General features: G+C 46.4%; 2 protein-coding genes across 4 annotated transcripts in view; both read right to left on the bottom strand.

Moving 5' to 3' along the window:
• Positions 1-1,399, bottom strand: part of slc9a5 (solute carrier family 9 member A5) — a 32,881-nt gene extending 31,482 nt beyond the window's left edge. The window contains exon 1 of the mRNA XM_029114713.2: positions 871-1,399. Coding sequence (XP_028970546.1) covers positions 871-1,237 — 367 coding nt within the window. The 5' untranslated portion in view covers positions 1,238-1,399. The remainder of the gene's footprint in view (positions 1-870) is intronic.
• A 678-nt stretch (positions 1,400-2,077) lies between these two features.
• Positions 2,078-25,898, bottom strand: part of fhod1 (formin homology 2 domain containing 1) — a 69,404-nt gene continuing 45,583 nt past the window's right edge. Inside the window, exons 11-27 of one of the 3 annotated variants that reach the window (XM_029114710.2) lie at positions 25,047-25,142; positions 22,961-23,056; positions 20,889-20,939; positions 18,431-18,597; positions 16,182-16,286; positions 15,204-15,421; positions 14,576-14,809; positions 13,719-14,225; positions 12,632-12,787; positions 12,133-12,315; positions 10,691-10,810; positions 10,052-10,213; positions 9,441-9,631; positions 8,962-9,154; positions 8,349-8,523; positions 6,231-6,407; positions 2,078-4,064 (exon numbers count right to left, since the gene is read on the bottom strand). In XM_029114710.2, coding sequence (XP_028970543.1) covers positions 3,982-4,064; positions 6,231-6,407; positions 8,349-8,523; positions 8,962-9,154; positions 9,441-9,631; positions 10,052-10,213; positions 10,691-10,810; positions 12,133-12,315; positions 12,632-12,787; positions 13,719-14,225; positions 14,576-14,809; positions 15,204-15,421; positions 16,182-16,286; positions 18,431-18,597; positions 20,889-20,939; positions 22,961-23,056; positions 25,047-25,142 — 2,914 coding nt within the window. In that variant the 3' untranslated portion in view covers positions 2,078-3,981. The remainder of the gene's footprint in view (positions 4,065-6,230; positions 6,408-8,348; positions 8,524-8,961; positions 9,155-9,440; positions 9,632-10,051; positions 10,214-10,690; positions 10,811-12,132; positions 12,316-12,631; positions 12,788-13,718; positions 14,226-14,575; positions 14,810-15,203; positions 15,422-16,181; positions 16,287-18,430; positions 18,598-20,888; positions 20,940-22,960; positions 23,057-25,046; positions 25,143-25,898) is intronic. The other 2 variants (XM_029114711.2, XM_029114712.2) reach the window with 2 other exon arrangements.

Below are 25,898 nucleotides of genomic sequence, written 5' to 3'. Positions count from 1 at the left end.
ACCAGCAAGTCCACAGAGAGTCCAGTAGTGAGTCACAGCCAACATGCATGTGGACCTCATGAGACTGTGTGTGTGTGTGTGTGTGTGTGTGTGTGTGTGTGTGTGTGTGTGTAAGTGTTTGCTATCAAAGTGAGGACCGTTTTGAGTTCTACACTATGTAAGTGAGGAAGGTATTTTTTTTTAGCTTGGTTGTAAGTTTACGGTAAGGGTTAGGGTTTAACTTTTAGGGTTAGTGGCTAGAACTTAGAGAAAATAGTTGCATTTCAGGATGCATTCCCCTACCACACTTCCGATAGCAATTCTGTTTGCGTGTATGAGTGTCCAGCGTGCCATGATTCAAGTGCCAGAGGCCCTCTAGCAGGTGAGTTCTGGGATCAAGTAAGAAGAGTTGAAGAGACGAACATAGTGAATGAGTTCCTCGAGAGGGCTACCTACAGCCGTGGTTATGACGGTGCGGTCAGCAACACAGCGTGGCTCAGAAATCTTAATAACAGCTTTCCCGAGTCAATTGCTGGACATATTGTCCCAATCTACATTAGCAGCATTAGTAGTATTTAATGAGGTCACAGTAGCAGATACGTACATACGTACTGTAGTGTTAAAGTGAAGTTGACTGTATTGTCAGACCTTATATGCAAATATACATTTGGTTTATATGTCTTCTGTAGATAAAATCCCCATGACAACACTCTGCATGCGTAATAAGTGCGTAATAGATCTATTTATAGGACTAGACTTACATAGGCTACAACTGCGGATGTCACAAATAAAATGTCTGGTTAGCCTGCTTCATACATTTGTAAAATCTGTGTACAAAAATGAGGAGTGTCTTACTATACTCAATGAAGGATTCAGATGTTTTCCACTTACGGATTTTTGCGACACTAGCCACCAGGATCCAAATGGCGATAATGTAAGGAGTCTGCACATAGCTCCATTCCCACTGCACCATCTGAAATCCCCCGCCGTGGTGGTGGGACTCGCTGCCTTCCTCCGTGGTCGCGGAGGGTTCCTCGGCAGACCGGGCCAAGGCGATGCCCGGCGAGGCATACTCGTTCTGGCGCTGGACTTGCAAACGGGAGGCGGTGGGGGAAGCAGGTAGCGACGGACCGGGTCCTCCGACGTCACGGAGCCCCAACTTTGGATGAAGCGACGCCTCAGGCACGGAAAGGTCAGCCGCAGCTTCACCAGCAACCGACAGCAGAAGGAGAACGGACACACTGGAGAGGAGCATCATCCCGGTACACTCACTCCGCCGCGTGTGTCATCTTCGATTTGCTTTTATATACACGCCATTAAGGGGAGTACCGGAGGTAGCATACGACGCGCAGGACGATACCTGTCATCGGTTTGCGGTTTACAATATCAACACACCTCTCTCACTCATTCGCCGGCAGGCTACGCCACCGTAGCCCAGTTCAGATAGGCTTCTGTGCAGCGCCCGCTCCACCGGCTGGCGTATCACGGCACGTGACCGAGCTCTCCCGACGACCGCTTGGATTTATTTTCCAGTTAAAGAGCCAAGATGTTATGCGCACGAGCCACGGCGGCGTAGTCCTGTTAAGAGGTCGGCAACTACGGTCTACCCTTTTCCCTGTGAATGGAGACAATTCACGAGGCGATTGAGACACTATACACTCTTATTTTAAATGTATTTTATATTTGTTCTGTGCTTTATTGGACAGGATTCAGGCCATATTCGAACTCATATGCTGCAGCACGCACATGTGCATCAGAAGCATCAGGTCCAGCCTAGACCGGTCTAGGTCGATTCTATGATCGTTCTGAGTGAGAAACGTAGGCTACGTTCAAGTATTTTTCAAATGGCTGAATAGATGAGCTATAATTACCAACAGTGACCGTAACAATGCGGATTTCCATTATGCGGTAATGCAAAAAGACCAATTTATTTCATATAAGCTCTAATAGCAACCGTTGTGTCATTGTAGTAAATGTATTCCTTGATTCCTGTGCGCACTAATAAACACAAAAGCATAAGCAATCAGTCAAAAGCGTAAGCAAGCAGTCATAGCAACCGTGTTTAGACAGATCCCCAAAAATGCAAAAACAACTTATCTTTCTTTTAAAATCTGTTTTATTTACAGTAAGGTAAATACATTGAACCACTGTCAGTGACAACATGCCTTTTTCTCCAATAAGTTTAAAATAATCCTCACACAGCGTAAGGGACCACAAAACATCCATTCAGCAAAAAGGAGGGAGTGTGTATGCTACATATCTACAGTACCTTAGGAAAAGTGAAAGAGAAATCAGGTGAATCTTTTGACCAGGGTCTGTGATATAAAGGGGAGATATGTCATTTAGGATGCAGATGTAGATCCTGAATAGTGGAGTGCAAAGTGAATAAAAAAAAAAAAACATGCATTAAACTATACTTACACTTACTTAGTTTACCCAACTTAACATACTTTGTTTTTACCACTCAACTTACCTAGTATCGACAACTCATTACAGCCAACTGCAGTAGTCACATTTTGTTAACTTGAGCACATAACTCTCATCCAGAGTGACAGGCAGAAGCAATAAGAGTACGGTTGTCTAGTTCAAGGACACAGCAACTGATTTAGATGAAAGTGCAACATTTCTATACATCCTAATCAAATTTATATGAACCTCCTTAAATCTCTATACACAAATGAATGCTTTAACTCAGAGATTGAGTTTACACAGTGAATACATGCCAGAAATTATAAACCTGGCCGATAACTCATTCCCTGTATATACATTTCTTGTGCCATATGCCATTGGGAAAGTTGGAATTAAGAACAGTGGCGAAAACCTAATGGTAGGGTGTGTGTGTGTGTATGTGTGTGAGACTGTGTGTGTTGTGTGTGTGTGTAAACATCAGCCATACCCCTGAACTGAAACGTGATGCACTGGGTGAAAGACAACCCACTCACCCACAGTATCTAGTGTACTTGAATAGTCAAACAAACAAACACACAAACACACACCTTCCTTTAAACGTGGTGTGCAGATGGCAATCCATGAAACAAGTGTTGTGATGAAAACTAGAAGCACGCGACGTGGCTCGTGTGTATATCATATCATCTGGACTGTCTGAGGAGATCAGTGTGACCTCTATTCAACAGCCCTGGTGCAATGACAAGACGGTGCTCATATGAAACCCCTTTGTTAACAGACACAGTGCCCTCCGGTCAAACATCATGTCAGCATTCCACATGTACAGGTTCCCAACGGAGGACATTCCTAAAATACATAGAAATCTGTACAAAACATACAGTACGCTCGGTAAAAATGTACATCTTTTTTTTTTTAAATATGCTACCTCAGCAAGACGCACCACGAGTTGCACATCTGTATTCTGGTGAATATTATTACAATCAATATTTAAAACACTTCTGGCACCAATGTTCTATGAATTGTTCCATCCATTTCGGGGGGAAACAAATTAACAATAAAATGTTTTTGTCTTAAGGCACGACATAAATCCTAGTGGCAGTTTGAAGTAAGACAGGAAAACCCTCTCAGAGAGTCTGTTTCGGGAGGATCCTGGCCTTTTCCTGCTTTATACTGCCAGACGGAATTTCTGGGAAACCAGGGATACAGGATGTGATGTCAGCTGGTTCGCCCATGAAGGACAGAGTCCTATGATGTTGTCAAGAGTCTTCGTCCAGTCTTCTTCGATTGCCGTGTGTTGCATGTATGTCTCCAATGGCACCCTAATCCCCACACAGTATACTACTTTGGACCAGTGCACTTGGTAAGGAATAGGGTGCCAACTGGTACTCTGACTTTATCAGCCGGTCCATCACCTGCTGGTGTATCTTGTCTTACTTATTGTGTGTGTGTGTGTGTGTGTGTGTGTGTGTGTGCGCTTGTCAGCTAATTAACCGTCGGCATGTTTCATTAAGTCTTGTGTGTCTATCAGAAATCGTAACAATTTGTGCCGGTCAGGTCTGTGGCTCTGTGTGCTCCGATCGTCTCCAGCGTGACTCTTCAGAGTTTGTCTCCAGTGTTGTGGTCAAGTCCAAGGGCCTGAACCATGTCAACACTTAATCCACTCTTCAGTGTCCTTCGCACTGCAACACAAAAGAACAGAACACAGGTTCACCTCAGTGCGGCTGATGCAGAGTGATAGGACCTGCATGTAAACCAACGATCGAAAAACAAACCGCACACACAGACACAACTGTAAAAACGCACTCAAGACTGAAACTAGAGGTTGACCGATTGATCAGCTCGCCCGGGTTAATTAGGGCAGTTTTTAGGTTTTCGAAACAATCGGTAATTGGCCTTGTCGTATGTTCATTGTTCATTCAGGATTGCCATAATCAAAAAAAAGAATAGAAATGGATGACTAATCATCATGTGCTTTTTTTGGTCTCCCAATAATTTGTATTGGCGTTGAATAATCCTAATCTGTCCACAAATGAAACAAGGTCAACTGAGGTACGCTGGTCTCACAGTGGAAAATGCAGAAAGGGGCAAAGACAGACAGACAAAAAAAACAGACATAGCTAAAATCAATACACAAGGCAATCTCATCCAACAAACTGAAGGAAGATAACCAATACTAGATTTGATGTTTCTTTTATTACAACATCAATAATCCAATGAGGATGAAAAGATGAAAAATCTCCTCTAACATTGTTTTCAGCAGGGAGGGGGTTTATGTTTGCTGTGTGTCTGGTCTCCGTTTCACTTTATGCCCCCTTGCAACACCTTTTTCCTACCCTCCCTATTTCGAACAAGACACAGGTTTTGCCAAGTTGTTGTGCTTCTCATCACACCAGTCTTACAGGACATTCCCACAATTGCAGGAGCCCAACCTACCAAAATGAGCCCCTGGAGGCCCCCGGGACAAGACAGCCTGGTCCGACACACGACCCACCTGGGATTGGGATGTTTGTGTTTGACCACTGTCCCACTGATTATGGACGACACTGGATAAAATCTATGAGCGTGAGCTGGGTATTTACACACAATGTCTGGTTCTGAAGTGGCCAGCTGTCAGTGGTCCTCGTAACTACAGTGGCCCCCAAGTGAATCGCACCGTCAAGTGATGACGTGATCCTCTTGTAGTCAGTAAGACGCTGAGCCAGGGCCATTGGGTTGTATTTGGAGTTTCCTGCTTGATTTAGTGACATTGTTGACAGAACCATTGTTCCTGATAGTCGATCTAAGAGGCTTCTCTAGGAAGGCCAGCCAGTCCTTTTCCGTGCTCTGGCTGGACACGAATTAAATTAAACCAGATACACTTTGTATTGTTAACTTCATCAATGCTCATCTTCTTTTCTCCTGTGGAATGGACTTTAAAATTCTCCCACTGTCATTGTCACACAGAACTGAAATGAGAGATTTGAGGACAGACGTTTTGTTACTGAGGTGTTTGTATAGTGTACAGCCTAGTCTTTAAAGCGCAGGGGCCAAAGGTTCACTCATTTGAATCCCAATGTGCCCTTGAGCAATGCATTTGACTTATACCGCAGCTCCTGTCGGTCACTCTGGCTGACAAATGACTAAAATGTGTAGAAGAAATGTCAGGACATGAGTGCAGACTGCAGTTCTTCCTTTCTAGGCTTTAGAGAGAAACTCACAACAAAGTTGCGATAAACCCAGGGAGATAAGGGACTGTTGCTCTGATAAAGGGGATGTTATGGACACAGATCAAACTGTGGATGGAGACAGAGCCAGAGAGAGACACTGCTTATCATGGTGACACACCTGACCTTGACCTTCCCCAGACTCTGAAGGCCCTGATTGTGTGGTTTTCTTGCCTAGCGAGCTTTACATTTTATTAATTTAACAGGCGTTCCCAAGTACAGTCAGATGAATTCATATATGTGAATGTGTCTCAGAGAGAGGGATACACACAAAAAAATAAACATTCTTCCAATTACCTGTGCATAAAATACACTTCATACATGTATGAAAAAGGACATGTAAGAACTGACCAAAATAATATTAGTAATAAATACAGTTCAATTCAAGCCAATGAAAACAGTGGCGAGAAGTGGTTGCCCCTCCCCAAACGGCCTGCTGCAAAGCTGAACCTCACTCTGATTGGTTATGATCTGTCCGAGACAAGGTGAAATCACTTGCAGTGCGTTTCAGGATGAGCTTGGCAGTCTCAATTGGCCGATCATCTGAGCGGAGGGCCCTTTTAACACGAACACTGCTATGAAGGCTGTTGCATTTTCCATACTAACGACTACCTTCAGTCCTACCATTACAGTAGTACTCACATGACTTCCGGTTGACACGAGAACGTTTGCGTGTCTTCGGGCTGGATGAGCGCTCCGTGGGGTTCTTCGTGACGGACTTAACAAGCCGGTCCATGATCTCATCCGTCGCGTCGTCCTGGGAGCTCGCGCTGTCCTCTTTGGCCACGGACATCTGTGGTGGACATACCGACCCCAGGCCTCGGGGGGAGGTGGAGAATAGCATTAGAATATAACGTGATATAACGTCTGCATTGTGACGGCTGCCACGCAAATCTGTTTCCTGAATCTAAGACTTGAATACAACCACCTCTGTCTAAACCCGGGCAGGACAGCAGGGGTTAACAGGAAACACCAGAGCCACTTCCAGCACCGACTTGGCTGACACCTACTTCATTGAGTAATGTGTAATGTGTAATGTGTAATGTGTACTTGCTATTGTGTTGTTGACCCACCTGGGTATCTTAGGGTAAATGCACTGACTACAAGTCATTCTGTGTAAGTGTCTGCTAAATGACTGGAATGTCAATTCTATGAGAGAATGAAAGAAACTCTGTCCAGGTCTAGGAAGGAAGGCATTTCTGGAACTATACAGTTCAGGGACCATCAGGTGACTTTACATCTGACCCTAATGAGACACATCCTATTAACCCAGGCAGAGTCAGACAGAAGGGGGTATTTGTTTAATCCACTTGGTAACTAGAGGCATTTTTGGAAGGGGTGTGTGTGTGTGTGTGTGTGTGTGTGTGTGTGTGTGTGTGTGTGTGTGCCAGGCAGCATATAATCAGGTAGCATCTCTTCATTGATCAGGGGAGGCACATAAACATTATCGTTTTAGATTAGGTTCAACTTAATCATTCCATCTTGCGTCAGGCCAACAACCTCGCCTGGTCCCAAATACAACCCTAACCCTGTCTAGACCTCAGGGGAAAGGGGGGCATTGGGGAAAGTCCATCCTGAGCATAGTGATCCTACAACGGGCTGACTTACAGACAGACCCTGTAGTGTGTAAATGGGACACTTTTGAGTGTTGTGAAAAGGGGACACATTCAGATATTTCCATTAAAAAGCTTAAATGTCACATTTGTCGCTTATTGCCCTATTTTCACAAATTCAATACAGGTTAAGATGACAACAGGGTTTTAAACTAAAGCTCTGCACGGTTTCCCAAAAGATTCGATGTTAGCAACAGGGGCACCTTTTGATCTGGGCCAAGTATTGTCACTGTATTTCCAGTGACAGGCTTTAAACTGTTCCTTATATTGTGTAGTAGCAAGATACAAACTAACCGTTTGGTTCACCAGGTAGATTGAAAATTCAGCCGCTCAGATTGTTTTTACCAGCCAATGTTTTCCACCAAATACACAATCAAACTTAATAATGCACTTCACATCTATTAACAAATAAAAGTGGTATTTTGCCACGTTGAAGCAAAAAATATGACAGATTAGATTATAATTTTTTTTTTTTTACAAAAGGTATACTATAGTTACAGAACCGTGTCTGTGACAATGTTAGTATGGTGTTTTTCGGGGAAAAAATAGTTATCTTGCTCAGCCACAGGCGATGAATCATTCAAGGATCCACACAGACTTCCCAGTTTCTGCCCTTCTACAGCCTATACATTAAATAGTTTTATGCCCCCAGAGAGAGCCTAGATGCCTGGATTTATTATTGTTCATTATTGTTCAAATGCCAACCCATTCCAGACTAGCACCATGTTAGCACACTGTGTGTGTGTGTGTGTGTGTGAGAAAATAACTGGATGTGTGAGGCAGCTAGAATGTGTCCAAGTGTGTGCGCGCGTGTGTGCGTGATAGAGACAGTTTGTGTTTATCTGACTTTGCATGTGTTTGTGTATGAGACACTGTTTCTGTGTGTGTGAGAGAGACTGTTTCTCAGTGTATGTATGTATATGTATGTGTGTGTGTGTGTGTGTGTGTGTGTGTGTGTGTGTGTGTGTGTGTGTGTATGTATGTATGTATGTATGTATGTATGTATGTATGTATGTATGTATGTATGTATGTATATGTATGTGTGTGTGTGTGTGTGTATGTATATGTGTGTGTATATATATGTGTGTGTGTGTGTGTGTGTGTGTGTGTGTGTGTGTGTGTGTGTGTGTGTGTGTGTGTGTCTTACTACGGAAGCCCCGGGTGCGCCGCAGATTTCCGTGTGGATCGGTGCCGGTGGAGGGCATCAGCAGGTTTTTCATGTTCTCGTGTTCCTCCTGGTCCGGTTCCTGTTCTGAAGACCGGGAGGCGGGGGAGGGGTTTTCCTCAGACTGGGAAGACACCGCCCCTGAGAACTTCTCCGTCTGAGAGACAGGAAGTGAATTCAGATCTCACAAAGTCAGGGAGTAACCTCCCAGTCATGTAATAAGACAACATCTACCAAACATACAAGACCCATCAGACCACCACATCTACCAAACATACAAGATCCATCAGACCACCACATCTACCAAACATACAAGACCCATCAGAACACCACATCTACCAAACGTACAAGACCCATCAAACCACCACATCTACCAAACATACAAGACCCATCAGACCACCACATCTACCAAACATACAAGACCCATCAGACCACCACATCTACCAAACATACAAGACCCATCAGACCACCACATCTACCAAACATACAAGACCCATCAGACCACCACATCTACCAAACATACAAGACCCATCAGACCACCACATCTACCAAACATACAAGACCCATCAGATTCCCAGCCCAGATCCAGTCTCACCTCAGTGATCAACTTCCCCCTGGTCTTGGTGCGTTCCCTGTAGGCAGCCCGCTTGCGTTTCTGGGTCAGGACTCTCTCCCTGGTGGTCCGGTATTCCAGAGAGAACTCACTGATGATCTTACAGAAGTGGGTCACCTTGGTGTCCCTGACAGAATAGGATGGCTGGCCCAGGTACAGCAGAAAGGAGTGAAACCTAAGGGGGGAAGGGATTTGAGAGGGGACTCTTATGTGGATGTTTAGGAACATGATGAACGGTGGAAAGACTTTCCATTATGAAAGCCAGTGACCTGGATGATCACTGAAGCATAATTCCCCCTTTCTAAGATTTCCTGTTCATGTGCATCTCTAGGCTGCCTGAGTGTCTTCAGGGTTTCAGGCAGATCAGTGGCAGGACTAAGGGCTCCTGGGTAGGTACTTGTGAATGACTTCTGGGGTCAAATGTGTGTGACTTCCAGCAGCGTCCCGCAACCTGACTGTACCTGTTGATGATGCGTCGATGCACCACTTTCAGAATGATAATCCTCTCAGTGCAGTCTTTCAGGAACTCCGTCATCTTGTTCTTCAGAGAAGGCTTGGTCTCGTGTTTGGCCATGACCTTCAGGTTGTCCCACGACGTCTTGCACTTCCTCTCCAACTGAACCAGGTTGTCTGACAGCTGCTCAAACTCCACCTGGACAGAGCGGGACGGAAAAACAAGGGGAGCGATTGGGTGGGGATGAGGAAAAGGGGGGGTCAATAGAGAGGCAGAGATTGGGGTGGAGGAATAGAAGGAGGGACGGACGAACAGGGCCTGCCACAACCCGGTTAACCTGCAGCTGTTGTAATTTGGTCAGGTGTGTGGTCAACACTGAGACAGATGAACTCCAAACCAAATCTAACTATAGAACCTGACACAGAAATAAGATGGAACTAATGAAGCTACATCATTTATTCAAGACCCCACTATTTATATCCTCGTCAGACGACGAGACAGACGTCACGTTCTGAACTGCTCCTTGGGCCCGACGTGGGACATTCTGACCAAGAGAAGAGGCTGTCACAAGTGCACTACATGGGGACGAGGGGGGCGCTGGGGGGGGCGGAGGCTTACTTTAGCGGAGCGGGTGATGGCCGGGATCTCGGAGTAGACGTCTGAGGTGTCTGGGTAGTTCTCCACCACCAGGTTACAGGTGTGGTGAAGCAGTGTCTGTCTATGGACTGTATCCTTCACCTCCGTCACCTTCTCCAGGTAGTTCAGCTCAAAACCCTTCGCCTACAGAGAGAGACGGGCACGCCGCATACAGACAGTCACAGACAGAACAGACAAGACACAGACAGACCGGAGGAGACAGAGCGGTGAAGCCAGTTAGAGGTAAACCACATTAGAACGCGAGCCACAGCTATCGCAGATCCGTCAATCTCGGTCTCCATCACAACAGCGAAACGTCAACATGCCATTTTGAACAGTTCCTCGCCGGAACCCATCACTGCAAACATCTCAACTCCCGTGGGTCACTGCGAAGGCATGTCGTGGAAGGATGTATGCATTTAAGCTTCCTGCAAGAGAAAACGTTGTTTGCGTACACGTTTTCCCCTGGTATAACGCAGCTAATCTGTGAGCTTAACTTGTACGACGCCGTCGGCTGGTGTCCCAAATTCCACAGCGTGGCGTATGCAGGCCAGGGCTCTGGCAGAGGTAGTGAACTACATAGGGAATAGGCTGCCACTTTGGACTCAGGGGAACACTTACACTGGTGCTGTTGAGGAAGTTTCCGATGGCCAAAAGCGTCGCCAGGATGCGCTTGAAGGTTTGGTTTTTGGCAAGCTGCTCCATTCCCAGTTTCAGGTCGAAAAGAGGCTCAGCTATCTCCTAACAGGGACCAGGGAAGACAGTGAGAGACTTTTGAAGTAATTTAAATCAAACAGAACAGTACTCACAGTCCAGTACACTAACAAGGCAGAGTCTATGAATATCGTGTGTGTGTGTGTGTGTGTGTGACAGACTGTTTGAATAACACAGTGTTACTGGCAGATATTCAGAGCTGGGAAGCCACATGGAGAGTGAGCGGAGTCCGCGTTTCTTGGACTGTTCATATTTCTAGTGCTGTGCCTCTCCTCATCCATGACCCTCAGGGGAATATTCTGGGCAGAGATACGGCATCCTGAGTAACACGCTGAGCAACACACATTTAACATCTAGAAGCATTCAAATCACTGACTCCCTTTGAACTGCACACTTCTACACCCACGTACACACACCTACGTGCCACACTCACAGACATAACTGGCACGCCAGCGCACGCGGGGCGCAGCTGCTCTGTTTACTATCTAACCTGTTGCCATGGCCACTGTGCCCCTGTGGTTGTCATTCACTGCATTTATGGTTTTATCATCATTTTGATCTGCGCTGTCTGGTAAGCATGTGATTGATCATTTGTACTAATCATCTCATTAGAAGCATTAGATTTAGGCCCATTTACTATTATAGAGACTAGTGTGTGAGTGTGTGTGTGTGTGTGTGTGTGTGTTAGACTACGTCATGACAAAGCCCTCAACTTCATCACATTTAACTGAACTAAAAGACAAACTGATCCTAGACCAGTACTTCCACAGCGAGACGCGTCGGGTAAACAGTCTGTACCAGAGCCTCTATGACAGGGGTGGGGCTCTGGGGGGGGGCAAGTTCAAGAGTCACGGACGTGCACAGGGCCAGGCAGACCACGTCTAGATGTCAAAATATGTGAGAACAGCCCTCTATCTGTAGTTTCGGATCAATGTCTCCAACTGTCCTTTAATCAGGTCACTAGAGAGCTAACAGACTTTTTAAGACATTTAGTCTTTCAGCAATGTCTTTTCCACAGCAACGTACATCATCCAGTTCAATACTAATAGTCATTTGAACAGTCAGGCAGTCACTGGTGTTGGACATTGTCAAAAAACGTCCAACATTTATTTTCAGAAATTCAAAGGCACGTGCACCTCTGATCTAACATATTACAGGCAAACTGTCTTATAGAAATGAATCAGAGATACAAGCAATTACAGTGTGCTGGTCTCTGTACTCTTCAGCCATTTAATCAGACACTCTTAGACATGTTCATACTTTCTTTGTTTAGAATGCGTCCAGGGACAAATACAATGTCTACAGTTTGATATCTCCCTGTTCCAGGACCTGAGAATGTAACATCTTACCTTCTCCAGGGTTTCGTAGTTCAGCTTGAAAGCCCACAGCTGCAGGCGAGCGGTAAGGCCACTGATGGAGGACAGCGTGAGGAGGAACTGCTCCGCAGAGCCCAGGGGGACGTCAGGATTGGCCAGCTGAGCCTCCTGGATCTTCTGCTTCTCCTCTTCCGTAGGTGTCATGGTCAGGATTTTCTACGGGAAAGACGGAGAGACAGACGGAGAGACATGGCCATTGGGATCAGGGAGACGGGATGAAAGGATTATGAGTAACACTCAAGGTGTGATGAAAGGGGATGGAGACCCTGCTCCCAGTTCATATTTGACATGGCTCTCTTCAAAACATTTAGAAACCTGCAGGGAGGACTGTGTTTGGTACGCAGCTGGCAGGCGTTAGGTGACTCCTGGGGGGCATCAGCGCTGCCCTGCCGGCGCGTGACTCTACATGCAATGTCCGAGTGGACCGGGGGTGATGCAACAGCGCCCCCCGGTGGGGGAAGGCCAATCCTACCTCGATGTCCTCCTTCTTGATGGCAAACTCGTCGAAGTTGAGGATGGCCGTCTTGATGATGTGGACAGCCGGCAGCACAGTCATACCGATGTTGATGGCATTACTCCTCTTGGAGTCCAACACCGATATCGCTGACTTCTTGGACTCCGTTCCCTTCTGCAGGGGCCCCCCAAAAAAATTTGAGAGACTATTATCAACCATCCATGGCACCTTTCGTATGATATGTGAGGTTACATTAGGTTACATTACAATGCGCCACCAAAACATATGATACATAACGAAATTATTAAAACGTAAAATAACATAAGAATGCCAGACAAACATATGATATTTACGAACGCTATGAAAGACGATTTTTTAACAAATTGTTTGACCGGTGTTTCGAACCGGCAACATTTGGATGAAAGGGCAGTCGCCTTACCCACTGCCCCAAACTAGACATGGGGATTGAAGATGAGTAACAGCTATAGCAAGTTCGCTAGAATATGTTATAAAAGCATTTTATCGTTAACGTTAAGGTTTGGGCTACGGTTAGGAAACAAAAAAGGTTAGGTTAATATTTGGTTAGGGTTACGTCTCACAGCTCTGGGGTTCAGATTAGGGTTATGGTTTGGGTTAGGATTAAAAAAGAAAATCACTTCAAACATATTTGTTGTGACAACACCCCTCGCCAAGGTTAGTTACAGATGCCTCACTGGAGCAGTGGTTAGTGCTCGAACCATGGTTACTTCATTTCTTTTTCTCAATTCTGACACTAACGTTATTTTACTGCACGTAATATATCTTACGAAATCCCCTGCCTAAAATTTACAAGCGATCTCTGGTTATGTTCGAAATGGCAGCGTGTTGCTTTTCTAGTACACTTATTTGGACCAGGACCAATGGGGAATAGGGTTGCATTTGGGATGCATCTTATTGAGCTGACTGACGGGCCACCGAATTAAAACCGTTCAGAGGGCAAGCATTTCAGAGCGGATGGCATGGCTGACTGTTGTGATGGAGGTACTTGTTGGTTTTTACAAAACGGGTTTCAATACACTGCAGTTGTTTTTGTTTCCCAGTCGAGAGAACCCGGTCCGCCCCTCACCTTCAGAGCCGCCGGCAGTTCCTTGGCCTTGGACTCGAACAGGTGCTCCAGCTTGGCCGTATCCACGGCGACTTTATCCAGCGACGCCCACACAGTCCCGCGTCCAAACTTGCACTTCCTGGGACTGTCCGGCTGCTTGAGTTCCTTCCAGAACAACTTCACGGTCTTCCTTTTCTTGGCAAACGCCGGGTCCAGGGCCCGCACGGGGGAGGAGAGTGGTGGAGGAGGGGCCCCGGGAGGGGGCGGAGGAGGAGGAGGGGAGAACATACCCCCGCCAGGTGGGGGGGGGGGTGGGGGAGGAAAAGGACTCATGCCCGGGAGCCCGGGGGGAGGAGGGGGTGGAGGAGGAGGACCACAGCCCAGACCAGGTATGGGAGGAGGAGGAGGAGGAACTCCTCCGTTGGACAGGCCCGAGTCAAAGACATCGATGTCCAGAACATCTATATCCTCCTCTTCCATGAGGTCAGAGAAGTCCAGGTCTTTGATCTTCAGGGCTCTGGAGCTGGGCTGATGGGCAGACCGTTACAAAGTTAGACGGACACAGACCAACAGACTGCCAGACAGGTAGACAGACCGAGTCAGAGACAGGCAGACAGACCGAGTCAGAGACAGGCAGGCAGGCAGACCGAGTCAGAGACAGGCAGGCAGGCAGACCGAGTCAGAGACAGGCAGGCAGACAGACCGAGTCAGAGACAGGCAGGCAGACAGACCGAGTCAGAGACAGGCAGGCAGACAGACCGAGTCAGAGACAGGCAGGCAGACCGAGTCAGAGACAGGCAGACAGACCGAGTCAGAGACAGGCAGACAGACCGAGTCAGAGACAGGCAGACAGACCGAGTCAGAGACAGGCAGACTACCTGTAGCTGTTCCCAGGTGTCTCCCTGTGTGTTCCTAGCCAGAGGGGTCATGAGGGTTTTCTCCAGACTGCGAGAATGGACCTCCGCATCGATGCTGCACTGGGGCCTGAGCTTCTGTCGCCGCTGCTCCGATGCCAGCCGTGCCCATGCAGCCTTGGCACTGCCACCCAGGGACTCCAACTCGGCCTTCCTGGAGCTGCTGTCCTCGTCCGGGAGAGCCTGTCCCTGTTGGGCCTGGGGATGCGGTGGGGGGGGGCTTAGTTTTCTAGGTTTAGTCTGGTCATTGTGATTGGTTCCCCCTGTGTCTCATTAACACTTTGTTTAGTCCCTCTTTAAGTCCCACCTGCCCCAGTGTTGGTGGTCAGTGATTGTTTAATGTCACCATGGCTGGGCGTTTCCCTGTCTATGTTCCTGAGAGCAAAGTGTGGAATGTAAGTCAGAATTCGGATTAAAGAGATGTGTCTTCATACGCCTCTGTGCCCGTGACTGACATGAGATCCAAGACAACACGATTCTACTGTAACTCTGTTTTTCCTGACAGCATTAGACAACTTAGCATTTGTCTAGTCTGCGGCTGTTCAATATAAAACTCTGAATGCATTTGAACAAAACATGAACTCATCCTTACTTTGGAGAGCCGCTCCTTCAGGCTATCAAGACCGCGACAAGCCTCGGCCTCTTCAGAGAGGCTCTCTTCTGGCTCCATCTCAGGGAGGGCGCCCGGTAGATTCCCCAAAGGCCCGGCTTGGGAGTTCTTAGCGTAGAGCATGTTCAGCATGAACTTCTTGTCGTCAGAAAGGGTGTTCAGCTGCTCCACCGCGTTCCCGTGCCGCTTGGTGGATTGCTCTGGAGGAGTGACCAAAGCCAGGCGGTTAATTGCCGCCATTGTAATCACTTCGGTGTAGCATGTCGTTATTGATTCCAACAAAAAGAAGTATACAAGTAGAAGCATACAAATAAACACTATTCATAAAGCATAATCTATATACTGACAAAAAAGCACAGACCCAATGAAAATGCCCTGGTTGGAAATTAGCTACTGGATTAGATTTTTGACGCAGGATTCCAGGAAATATTTGCTTACTTTACCAATGTCATCATATGTCCAAGCCTCTAATTTAGACAAAAGGTCAACAAGATCCCATTCAAAAGTAATTAGCACCGTTCAACGTTCAACCATCATGACAGCGAAGGAACAGGCTGGAATGTTGACTATGATAGCAATGGCACAACCAAGTGACAGAGGGTCAATAAAATCTGTTTTTAAAGTGCAACAAAGAAACAGATTTGTCTGCTATGAACTTGCATGTCCATGAGCAGCTGGACAGGTCAGTACAGTCCGAGTGCCACTAGATGTCCCCAGACTACCACTGCCACCCTTCATGCCTGTTGAATTCCGCTGCTCTGCAAGTGTCACCCACGGCAGTGGCGCTGTTCCGGTATGCCAATGGGTTCCCAATTTTCCGGTGCTGCTTCAGATAACCAGGAATGCTCGTACACAGCCATACACAACCCCATATGCAGGCAGGCAGGCAGGAAGGCAGGCAGGCAGGCAGGCAGGTGAAGGTTGAAGGAGATGGGGTTTGATTAGATGTTAATCTCTTGCCTGTTTCATCATGGGGAGTCTGTGTGTCTGTTGGCTCAGTATGCTCCAGGGTGCTGGGAGTGGGTCCACTTTTTTCTGAGACCTGCCCCTCCTGGAGCTCTGGCTCTGTACACACACACACACACACACACACACACACACACGTACACAAAACAGCAAAACCAAAGTAACTAAACATTCACAACTGAATGAACTACATTATAAATAATTTCTATTTGAACTGTTACTGGCAGAGCCTGATGGCAGGGTCCTTCAGAGAAATGCCCCCCAGACTGGTTCACATTCACATCAACATGAAAGGCCCTTTACTCTGCCAAGAGCCTTTTCACTTGTCTCCCCGAGTGTGTGTGACTGAGTAAGTGACAGTGTGTGTGTGTGCGCGCGTGTGAGTGACAGAGTGTGTGTGTGTGTTTGTGTGCCCGCCTGCACGTTGGGGGGCATTTTTCTGGGCCTCTACATCTCTCATTTCCATCTGTTTGGAGACAAAGGAAAGAAAGGCTTTGAGTGGCCGAGTGGGGGTGGAGCCAAAAGGATATGGGGAAGGAGAGACAGAAGGATGGAGAGAGCGATGTAAAGAAAGAATGGAGGGATGGTGGAAATGAATAGATTGAGAGATGGATGGATGGATGGAGGAATGGGAAGATGATGGATGAAAAAAGGTATGGATGGAGGGATGGAGAGAATGGATGAAAAAAGGTATGATGGAGAGAATGGATGGAGAAAAGGATTGATGGAGGGACGGTAAGGATGGATGGAATATAGAGATGGATGGATGGAATTATAGAGATGGATGGATGGAATTATAGAGATGGATGGATGGAATTATAGAGATGGATGGAAGAAAATAGAGATGGATGGATGGAATTATAGAGATTGATGGAATTATAGAGATGGATGGAATGATATAGAGATGGATGGAATTATAGAGAGGGATGGATGGAATATAGAGATGGATGGATGGAATATAGATGGATGGAATTATAGAGAGAGATGGAATTATAGAGAGGGATGGATGGAATATAGAGATGGATGAAATATAGAGATGGATTGAATTATAGAGATGGATGGATGAATATAGAGATGGATGGATGAATATAGAGATGGATGGATGGAATTATAGAGATGGATGGATGGAATTATAGAGATGGATGGATGGAATTATAGAGATGGATGGATGGAATATAGAGATGGATTGAATTATAGAGATGGATGGAAGAATCTAGAGATGGATGGACAAAACATCTGGTCATATGATAACATCTGGTCAAACATCTGGTCATATGATAACATCTGGTCAAACATCTGGTCATATGATAACATCTGGTCTAACATCTGGTCATATGATAACATCTGGTCAAACATCTGGTCATATGATAACATCTGGTCAAACATCTGGTCATATGATATCTGTCCATATGAGAACATCGGTCAAATGATAACATCTGGCCATATGAAAACATCTGGCCATATGAAAACATCTGGCCATATGAAAACATCTGGCCATATGATAAATGCCAGCTCAGGTTTTGTCTGGTGTTCTTTCTAGTCAGGCAGAATGTAAAATAAATAAAAAATCCCTGAACAGCTCCTCCTCCTCTTATTCCAGGTCTTTAATGAGAAAATCTGGTTGTTCCCAGGGAGAGGTGAGGCTGGGCTACGTGAGTTCTGCCCCTGACTGACGTTTCAGTGGCACTGGAAACGGCGCCCCATCAAGGCTGACAGGAAATAAGTAATGATCGTTCAGGTGGTGCGCCCAACCACAGGTTAAGCTTCAACCTGCTGCCCCCAAAACACTTCCCTGTCTAAAAGGATTTTGATGATGCATGTACACACTTGCTGGCCTTGCCTGTGCTTTGTGTGTGTGTGTGTGTGTGTGTGTACGCATGTATTATTGTGTCACTAATAATTAGGAAGGGTTAGTGAGGTTTCAAGAACACATATTTTTAGGCCGTGACCGTAAAGTCTGCTTCTACCCATGGCTATGGGGGAGGGTTTAGGGGTACTATACCTGGGACTAGGGGGAGGGGTTAGGGGTACTATACCTGGGACTAAGAGGGAGGGGTTAGGGGTACTATACCTGGGACTAGGGGGGAGGGGTTAGGGGTACTATACCTGGGACTAGGGGGGAGGGTTTAGGGGTACTATACCTGGGACTAGAGGTGATGGGTAAGGAGTACTATACCAGGGGCTAGGGTTGATGGGTTAGGAGTACTATACCAGGAGCTAGGGATGTTTTAGTGGCACTATACCGTTAGGTGATGTACTGGGACTTCTATCTTCAGGTGAGGGAGTGTCCTCTGGCTTGGGAGGCGGGGCTATGATGTCATCTTCCGGCGGCCCGTCCAGTGGCTTCCCGTTGCGGCCATGTTTCTTCTTCTCCCACTGGGTGGCTGCTAGGTTACGCAGGAACGTGTTTCTGGGGGAACAGACGGGGAAACTGGGGGTGACTGTGCCTGACCATGGTTGTGGGGAAGAAAATTTAATGAATCAATGTATCTTTCTATCATAGTAAATCACAACCAATCCCATTGATTTCATCAGATTCAGAAGGGTCTAGCAACACTACCAAAATGGACCAGCACCCACACGGTTAATAAAGAAGGCTCATTAATAAAAAAATATATAATAATTTGGATGACACTTTGAATCCCTGGGCAGATATGCCCAACTAGCTACGACAGCCAACAGTGTTGTCAGACCCATTCCACTCCACCCATGTTATTAGACACCACCAGTGTCTACAGACAAACCACACAGCACACCTCAATTAACCCCTTCACCTTACATGCTCAATGGCAGCCATGCACATAACACACACACACACACACACACAGACAGACAGACAGACACACAGACAGACAGACACACAGACAGACACACACACACAGACAGACAGACACACAGACAGACAGACACACAGACAGACAGACACACAGACAGACAGACACACACACACACAGACATTCAGAGAGACAAACAGACACACAGAGAGACACACAGACACACAGAGAGACACACAGACAGACACATGTTTTTTAAAAGTCTGGGAGTAGATATTTCTGCAATATTGCCTTTTTTCATCTAGAATGACTACAATATAATGAAATAATCTTGTTATTGACCTATACTTTATTGTATTCCACCTATATGTTATTAGCCTTAGATTTAATGTTCTCGGAAGACACTAATTGTTGTTAATTTCAAACAATAATGCAAATTGACATCATTCAAGCAAATGAATGACTCTGGGTTCCATTATAACAGGCCTCTAAAGCCTGTGTGACTCTGGGTTCCATTATAACAGGCCTCTAAGACCAGTGTGACTCCGGGTTCCATTATAACAGGCCTCTAAGACCTGTGTGACTCTGGGTTCCATTATAACAGGCCTCTAAGACCAGTGTGACTCCGGGTTCCATTAGAACAGGCCTCTAAGACCTGTGTGACTCTGGGTTCCATTAGAACAGGCCTCTAAGACCTGTGTGACTCTGGGTTCCATTAGAACAGGCCTCTAAGACCAGTGTGACTCCGGGTTCCATTAGAACAGGCCTGTAAGACCTGTGTGACTCTGGGTTCCATTATAACAGGCCTGTAAGACCAGTGTGACTCCGGGTTCCATTAGAACAGGCCTGTAAGACCTGTGTGACTCTGGGTTCCATTAGAACAGGCCTCTAAGACCTGTGTGACTATGGGTTCCATTAGAACAGGCCGAGGTGTTTAGCTAGCATGTGCCATACTCTGAAACAGCAACGTGTCATTATGCCCACGACACCTTGCAGTGAAATCTAGGGCTCTTTTTGTTTTATACAAGGTGTGATGGCAAGGAGGCATCAACCATTTCTCCCAGTTTTCAACCTCTGAGAGCCCAGTGCAACACAATCAACTACAAAGAGGAAATGGCATTAAATACAACCTAGAAACGGATTTCCTTCCTGTGTCACGCATGAGAAATCATCTGATTTGGCCCAACCCAGACACAAATTACATGGACTAAGAAGTGGCTGTGCTGTGTGTTGTATGGAAGTACCATGTTCACACAGTGAACTGCCAACAAATGACCAGTGTGGAGGGATAACTTTGTTAAGGTATTTCCAGCATGAAATCTGCTCAAACTGACTCGTGCATTTTTTATGTGGGTCAAAAATGACCATGGCTTGAATATGACTAATCTTGTTTTATGGCAGCAGAATCATATATAATAGAACACTTTACATCTACAAGCAGAATCTACAGAATATGACTCAAATTGAAAATCACAATGGAGAAAGTCAATTCCATCCTGATCACTAAGTGATTTTTATTTTTTTTTACTGAAATACTTGCACTAGAGTTTTGTTTCCTCTGTAGGATTCAAACATCCAGCGAACTTTCATAACATTTCCAACCAGATTTCTGGGACATTTGCAGCAGTGGAAGTGAATGTTACCCCAGACATGAAAGCCATGTGGGACAGGATAGCCGAACGTGCACGACTGGACGAATCGACACAAATCACAACAGCCACTCTCACACCACACATAGTGAATTAGACAAAATGTCCGCCATAACACCACGGTACCCAGATTAGGTTACAATCACCATCCAAAGAGTCCCATGTTAAGAAGGAGTGCAACACACTGAGCATAGCAGGTCGGCTCAGGCCATCTCCCAGCATGCACCAGGAGCTGTGCTCAATGTTTCATAGCTATACCAATATGGTGCTGTACTTACTCAAACATCCTGAGGACCGGCTTGTCTGTATTTATAATACATTCCTCTGGGCTGAGGAGAGAACCTGTGTTTAGAGCTCTAGTTCACCCACAGCGTGTGTAACACAACCGCTGCTGATCAATAAGGGAGGCAGCGGGCCTCCCTGGCCTCAACGTTTTCCCAATAAAGATCATAGTTAGGTCGGTTAAGTAGTTGGGAGAGAGGGGGCAGAGGTGGAGAGAGAGAGACACAGAGAGACACAGAGAGAGAGGGAGAGAGAGAGAGGGCCTGCAAATGGACATTATGAGTGAGTATAGCCTGTCATCATCAAAACAATGCAGCTATTTAAAAATGCTTCCTTAAAGAGGAAGAAGAGTAATGAGCAACAGAGACACGAGAGAGTTTAAGATTCCATGTCCGAACGGAATCAGAGAGGAAGAGGAAGCCGCAGGAATACCGAGCTGTGCTCGAGCAGCGCAGAAAGGGGTCCGTCTGCCTCGTTTCTCCGGTAGGTCGACTCGTTTTCCGCTATGAAACACTGACCCAGTCACTACTGCAAAATGGTGTCACATACGATCATACAGCCTCTGAATTGTATGCCTGTATACGGGCCGTGGGGGATGGTTTGGTAAGCTCTGTTCCCATGTCCCAGTAAGACTCGTCTTACATAAGGCCCGGTCTTTAATTGGGTTTTTGAATGGACGGGCCGATGTGTTGTTAGTTGTCATGAAGATTGTGTTCAGAGACTGTCTGAACAGCATGGCGCCTCCCTCACTATTTTCCCTCCAGTCTGCTTAACTCCCCCCTCGCTCTCTCCTTCCTCACCTCCCTCCCTCACTCACTCGCTACTTCCGCATCTCTCTCCTCCCTCCCAGACTTCCCTCATTCCTCTCGCCCCCCACCCCTTCATTCCTGACCCCACTCCTGCACCCCTTTACCTCTAAGTGACTATCATAATGATTTAAAATCACCACGGCACCTCCAGCTAGTCACATTCTTTGGCCGCACCAAGAGGCATAGCTGCCCGCTCCCAAGTTGTACGAGGAGGAGAGTGGAGAGGAGGGATGGAGGGATGGAATGTTGGAGAGCCACAGCAGCAAGGAAAGAGATTAGGATGGCAGCCAAACATTATGAAGAAGGGAAAGGAGAGAGGGAAGAATAAAAGAGGGAGGGTGAAAGATAACAGGAATAAAGGAAGACGAAAGCAAATTCATGGGAAAAGCTCTTTGGAGGACATTAAAGATAAACGATGAGACATACTGGAAGTATTGGAAATGAAATAATGTAAAATAATGACGTCAAATTAGTCAGGTCAAATCTAGCTCCTAAATGGCTGCTATGGTAACAAAACTGTTAGTCAGCAAAATAATACACAATTGGACATTTTAATATCAGAAATTATATATTCAACCTTCTAAAACACTTCACTATCAAACACCGGTTAAAGGTCTCTCTGACAAACTCTGTGTCAGCTTTCATATTAATAAAACAACACAGCAAGATACTGCATATTCCTTCAGCACCAATTTATATGAACGCCATTATTTTCATTTTCTGGCTTTATGAATTGTCTTGTGTATCATTTTGAGGGATCACCTCAGCAGTTAAATTCACACGCTTCCCCCACATCCCCACACCTGATAAAAAGCCCTCACCCTCTGTCTCCCTGAATCTCTCTCTCCCTGAATCCCTCAGTCTGTCTCGCTCACAGTCTCCCTCACGATCAGTGTCTCGCTCACAGTCTCCCTCACGATCAGTCTCTCGCTCACAGTCTCCCTCTCGATCAGTGTCTCGCTCACAGTCTCCCTCACGATCAGTCTCTCGCTCACAGTCTCCCTCACGATCAGTCTCTCGCTCACAGTCTCCCTCACGACCAGTCTCTCGCTCACTGTCTCCCTCACGATCTCTCTCAGTCCCTCAATGTCTCTCAAAAGTCTCCCTGTCGCTCTCTTATTGCCTCTCTCAATCACGTTGTCTAACGGTTTCTCTCACTGTCCCGCTGTCTTGCCCAGTTTCTGTCTCTCGCCCTCTTCGCTGTCTGTCTCTCTGTCTGTCTGTCTGTCTGTCTGTCTCAGTAGATGTTGAGGTCTTACTTGAAGGTGTTCCTCTCCGTCTTGTTTCCTTGTTGCTCCGGTACCATCTGTGACTGTTGCTGCTTCTCAGGGCCCGCCAAGTGTGTAGAGGACGGGCTGAGGAAGGGCAGACGGGTGGGAAAACACACAGAGAGACACACACACAGAGACACACACAGAGGGAGAGAGTGAAGGAGCGTGTGAGGAACAGTGGCTGGCAACAACAGCTAGTCACCACACAACCTCATGTATGCACAAACACCCTCATGAACGCACAAACACACACACCCACACACACACACACACACAAACACACACTTCAGGGTCCCAAACAAGAGGGTTTCCTGTCGGTCTGCCGCTCCAAAACTGGCGTTGTGTGTGTGTGAGGGTGTGTGTGTGTGTGTGTGTGTGTGTGCGCGCACGCCAGTGTGTCCATTTCTAACTAGACCGAACAGTTTCAACTCTTTTTCCCTCAGCAGTCATCAGCGTGTCAGTTACTCAACTGGAAGTATTCCAACATGATGTCACAGTGGTGGGTGTGGTCTTGTTAGCCGACTACGGAGTGTGCTGACCTGTGTTTGTGTCCCATGGGTGGACAGAACCCTGGTGGGAGTTAGGACACTAAACAGGGAATAGGGGGCCATTTGGGAGTATTTCTAGTATGCTAGCAGCTGCCAGGACAAGTTAATCTGAGCTCCACCAACAGAAGCAGCTAAAACAATTATGAAAACAGTAGTTAGGGATTAAATTATATACTGTAAGGAAAATAGCTGCTCATTTGTTGGTGTTTGGGAGCTGTCCGATGGACAGACATCTATGTATATAGCCTCACAGTCCCAGGAATAATATTACATACACAATATCTTACATTTGGCCAGTTTTACGCAGCAGGAAAATAATCAAACAGCATCATGAAATGTTAATTGTTGTATGGATTAATAAGTAATGGATATAACTATTTAGATATTGATTAATTTGTTTGAAAATGTTTAAAAGGAAATTACTAAATTGAAGTACATAAGGATTTTTTCAACCTTGAATACACCACACATTTACATTATTTGTTGTAAAGAAACATCTATTCTGTAATAAAGCATTATCAAATTAAGATATGGCATTGGACTGAAATAATAATCTGACTGAAATATCCATCTGTCTGAGTTGATTGACTGAAATCACTCAGTTTTGAAAGAGATTTAGTAGTAAAAGGACAATGCCCAATCTTTATGAGAGAGGAGTAATTCACATTTCAATTTGAAAGAATGTTTTTCAGTGATTTCTACTCAAAACCAATGATTACATTGATCAGTGTTTCTTCAATTCCATCACAACAACAAGGCCTTGATCTTAAAGCCGTTTCACCAGACTTAAATACCCCCACAACATTACTGGAACTTGCCCTGTATTGAAAACCTCTTGTCCAGGCTTTCCCCAGTGTTGCTCAGCAGTGTTACTGAGCAGAGGGGTTAACCAAATGCTCCCTATTCCCAGGATACTGTTTCCCAGGTAAGGAGGATATTTGGGCTGCAGACCAGCAGGACAAGGCCCCATCAGGGCTGAAACACTAATCCTCTTCTTTCACACTTTCATTAGTCTCTGTTCCACCCAGGGGACTTAGAAAAACCTCACCACACTGGAGACATTTACAAAGAGCATAAGTGGCACTTTCATGTGGGACCTTGACTGAAATTCTAATTCTAATTAATTCTAATGACAGGTACGACTAAATATTTAGAATGATATTGAGTTTTGGGAGTTATCGGTTCTGAAATGATAAAAGTTAATTTTAACTTCCCCGTTTTACCGGTTAAGATCACCTGACCATGGAAAACCCTTTTGCCACAGTAACACAGAAAGGGCAAAGCTAAAGAGAATTCTAACCACAATAGATCACAGGCAAACTGGGACATTTAACGATCCGTCAGTCATCTGCAGTCGGCTTGGTCCTCTCAAACACAGTCCGGCTTTCCATTTGTAACCATTTTTGAATTGAGACACAGTCGAATGGGTATGAGGCAGAGAGTGAGTGAGTCTCAGAGTGTGACTTTGAGAAAAGAAAGGGAGACATGAAAAGGAGAATGTGCCCACCCCACAGCCAGATACAAACCTGTTTGCATCCTCCGAGATGGAGGCCGTCTTAAAGAGGCGGGACTTCTTACCGATGCCCAGGGCTGACATGTGGTGACTGAGGAATGACCGTGCCCTAGGGGAACACCCCCACCGGGATAGATTCAGACCAGAGAGAGAGACAAGCATGGTTAGGTGAGGTGGCCATTGTCAAACCTCTCCTCAGGGACCGCCAGATGTTCCATGTAGTTTATCTAATCCAGAGCTAGCAAAGCCTGTTCGGGGCTGCAAACAAACTGGCAAAGGCCTGCGGGGAGGTTTGAAGAAGGCTGATAGGAAAGAAACATTTGTAATGGCACCCTGTTCTACAGCACGGCCTCTGGGCCAAAGTAGGGCCCTGCAAGCGGAGGAATAGGGTGCCATTTGTTTCAGAGAACGTTTAGCACCAAGACCAATTCACAGGCAGACAGACAGGCAGACAGACAGACAGGCAGACAGACAGGCAGACAGACAGGCAGACAGACAGGCAGACAGACAGACAGGCAGACAGGCAGGCAGACAGGCAGACAGACAGGCAGACAGACAGGCAGACAGACAGACAGGCAGACAGGCAGGCAGACAGGCAGGCAGACAGGCAGGCAGGCAGGCAGGCAGGCAGGCAGACCAACAACACCAACACTAGACAGCTAGAGAACTGGCAGAAAGCAAGACAGGCACACACCACCAGACAGCAAGAGGACAGACAGCTTGAGGACCGACCCATGACACGAGACCGCTTGAGGACCGACCCATGACACGAGACCGCTTGAGGACCGACCCATGACACGAGACCGCTTGAGGACCGACCCATGACACGAGACCGCTTGAGGACCGACCCATGACACGAGACCGC

This window comes from Esox lucius, chromosome 2, assembly GCF_011004845.1.
Source record: "Esox lucius isolate fEsoLuc1 chromosome 2, fEsoLuc1.pri, whole genome shotgun sequence".
NCBI lineage: Eukaryota > Metazoa > Chordata > Actinopteri > Esociformes > Esocidae > Esox > Esox lucius.
This window is presented reverse-complemented; position numbering and strand designations above follow the sequence as displayed.